Consider the following 2,417-nt stretch of genomic DNA (forward strand, 5'->3'; position numbering starts at 1 on the left):
TATATATAATTTAAATAATTTTGAATGGCTTTTTGTCATTTTTATTACTTTAAAGATCTAGTTAGCTTCATTTTTTATATCTATAATTATAAATTATTTTATTTCATTTTTAGTTTTAGTTATTTTAATACTTCACATTAATTTATTTTATTTTGAATAGTTGATTACACAACTTCTTAAATAATTTCAAGGTACACTAATCAATTTTTGCCAAACGATGTTGATATTTGAAAGCACCAAAACAAACACGCCCATATCCCGACAGGACCTTGCCCTTATTTTGAAATCTCCGTACGTACGCATCCATGGCAACGACGATGGCGGAAACAAGTGAAGATGACACACAAGCATATTCAAACAAAAACCAGCACGGATAAGTTGTATGAAATTAAGCAAAATCAATGTTACTCACCTATCAAGATGAAACAATGCAACCTCTGCGTTCAATTCCATGCCTTCCCGCTCCTTGAGTTCTCTCCAGCGTTGGAAAGCTCCTCCGATATTTACGCAGGTCCTACCTCTTGCCTGATTGTAACCCTTCTTTTTAATGTTTTGTTTCTCTGATATTTTCCTCTTATTTATCTTCCATCTCTTTCTAGCGATAGTCGATCTGAGCACTCAAACTGAGCTCTCTCTCTCTCTCTCTCTCTCTGTCATTACAAGACACGCCCACTTACTGCTGATTGGCTACAAGTGTGTTTTAGGACTCGGTCCAACACTGTGGTCAAAAGCGTTTTTCAAAAATCGCTTAGTGCACCTTTAATTTTAGCTTTTTAGATTTTCATCTAATATTTAGAATGTATTTTAAGATTTATTTTAATTACTGAATAATTAAATAAATAATTGAATTATTTTATTTGTAGTTTTTGTTAATATCAGCAAGCTTATTATTATTATTATTTCAAAGCATTATTATGGAATAATACCTACTGTTTATTTATTTTTAATAATTAGGCAGCATTGAGTAAAACGATTTGTGTTTTATACAAGAGAAACAATGAGGAAAATCATAAAGATTATTTTGATTATATTTTATCTCATTTGAATATAACAGAACTGTGTAAAGTTCTGTTCAAAGGTAAGATTTTGTATTAAAGGCAGTTTCTCACTATAATTTAATATAAATGGCAGTGTAAATGAAATCAATGTTTTCAGTTTGTGTCCCTCACTGTTTCTGACTGTAACTATCAGTATTGATAAATCACACAGAGAATGACTGACAGTGATATGTCTGATGTGTTTGATCAACAGCATGAGTGTCATAATTTATAATAATCTGTGTTGGGTTCACTCTTGATCATTATATGCACATCAGAATAACAGCATCTGTTAATTGTGTCTCATCAGCTCCTGTGATTCTGGATCCAAACACGGCTCATCGATCTCTCGTTCTGTCTGATGATCTGACCAGTGTGAGAGTCAGCCGTTATCAACCTGTTCCTCATAATCCAGAGAGATTTGACTGTTATTCCTGTGTTCTGGGTTCAGAGGGTTTTAACTCAGGAACACACTGCTGGGATGTTGAGGTTAAACAGAGTAAATACTGGAGTCTTGGAGTAACTACAAACCAGAGGAAGGGACGTGATTTCTATAAGACTGGTGTATGGTGTGTGGAGTATCATCAGTACAGAGTGTCTTTAGGTTCTGGTTTTCGTGTTAAACAGCAGCTTGATCGAGTGAGAGTGAATCTGGACTATAACAGAGGAACAGTGTTATTCTCTGATCCTGTAACTAACACACATCTACACACATTCACAACCTCCTTCACTCACACATTCTTTCCTTTCTTCTGTAATTATGATTCGTCTTCTCTGAGGATCTTATCGATCAGTAGTCAGTAATCTGTAGTTCTGGATCTTCCTGCTTTCATCTTTCATCATGTTTCAATATTTAAACCAGATCACATGAGTAAGAGACTGTTGATCTGAACATCAGATCAGAAACAAGTACATTTATTCATCTTTAAAAATGAAAAATTATTAAAACACGTGATGAAGGGTTAAAATAAATCATCTTAATCAGATCTGACCAATGAGAAACAGAAATGTGTTCCTGTCCATAACACCCTAGCAACAACATAGCAACCATCCATAACACCCTAGCAACCACTCAGTACACCCTAACAAACACCCAGAACACCCTAGCAACCACTCAGAACAGTCTAGCAACCGTGTAGCAGCATGTATTTACAGCAGAGGCCTTCCAAGTTGATCCAAAACATTCTGATAGAAATGCAGTTAAAAATAATAATAAGTGGACAGAAATCACATCAGTGCAAAACATAGAGAGTATTTTAACAGGGTACACCAAATGAAGAATTTAAAAAATATGTCTCGTATCTTATTTGTTATGTGCAGCGTTGGGCAAATTACTCCGAAAATGTAATTAAATTACTGATTACTCCTTTTAAACGTAAT

At 34.4% G+C, this 2,417-nt stretch overlaps 1 protein-coding gene across 1 annotated transcript in view; it reads left to right on the forward strand.

Moving 5' to 3' along the window:
* The window catches only part of LOC107738838 (E3 ubiquitin-protein ligase TRIM39-like), a gene marked incomplete at its 3' end in the record, with an annotated part of 3,779 nt that extends 2,052 nt beyond the window's left edge, over positions 1-1,727 (forward strand). Inside the window, exon 2 of the mRNA XM_016550723.1 lies at positions 1,348-1,727. Coding sequence (XP_016406209.1) covers positions 1,348-1,727 — 380 coding nt within the window. The remainder of the gene's footprint in view (positions 1-1,347) is intronic.
* Positions 1,728-2,417: the final 690 nt, after the last annotated feature.

This window comes from Sinocyclocheilus rhinocerous, unplaced genomic scaffold, assembly GCF_001515625.1.
Source record: "Sinocyclocheilus rhinocerous isolate Xijiao unplaced genomic scaffold, SAMN03320098_v1.1 scaffold16883, whole genome shotgun sequence".
NCBI lineage: Eukaryota > Metazoa > Chordata > Actinopteri > Cypriniformes > Cyprinidae > Sinocyclocheilus > Sinocyclocheilus rhinocerous.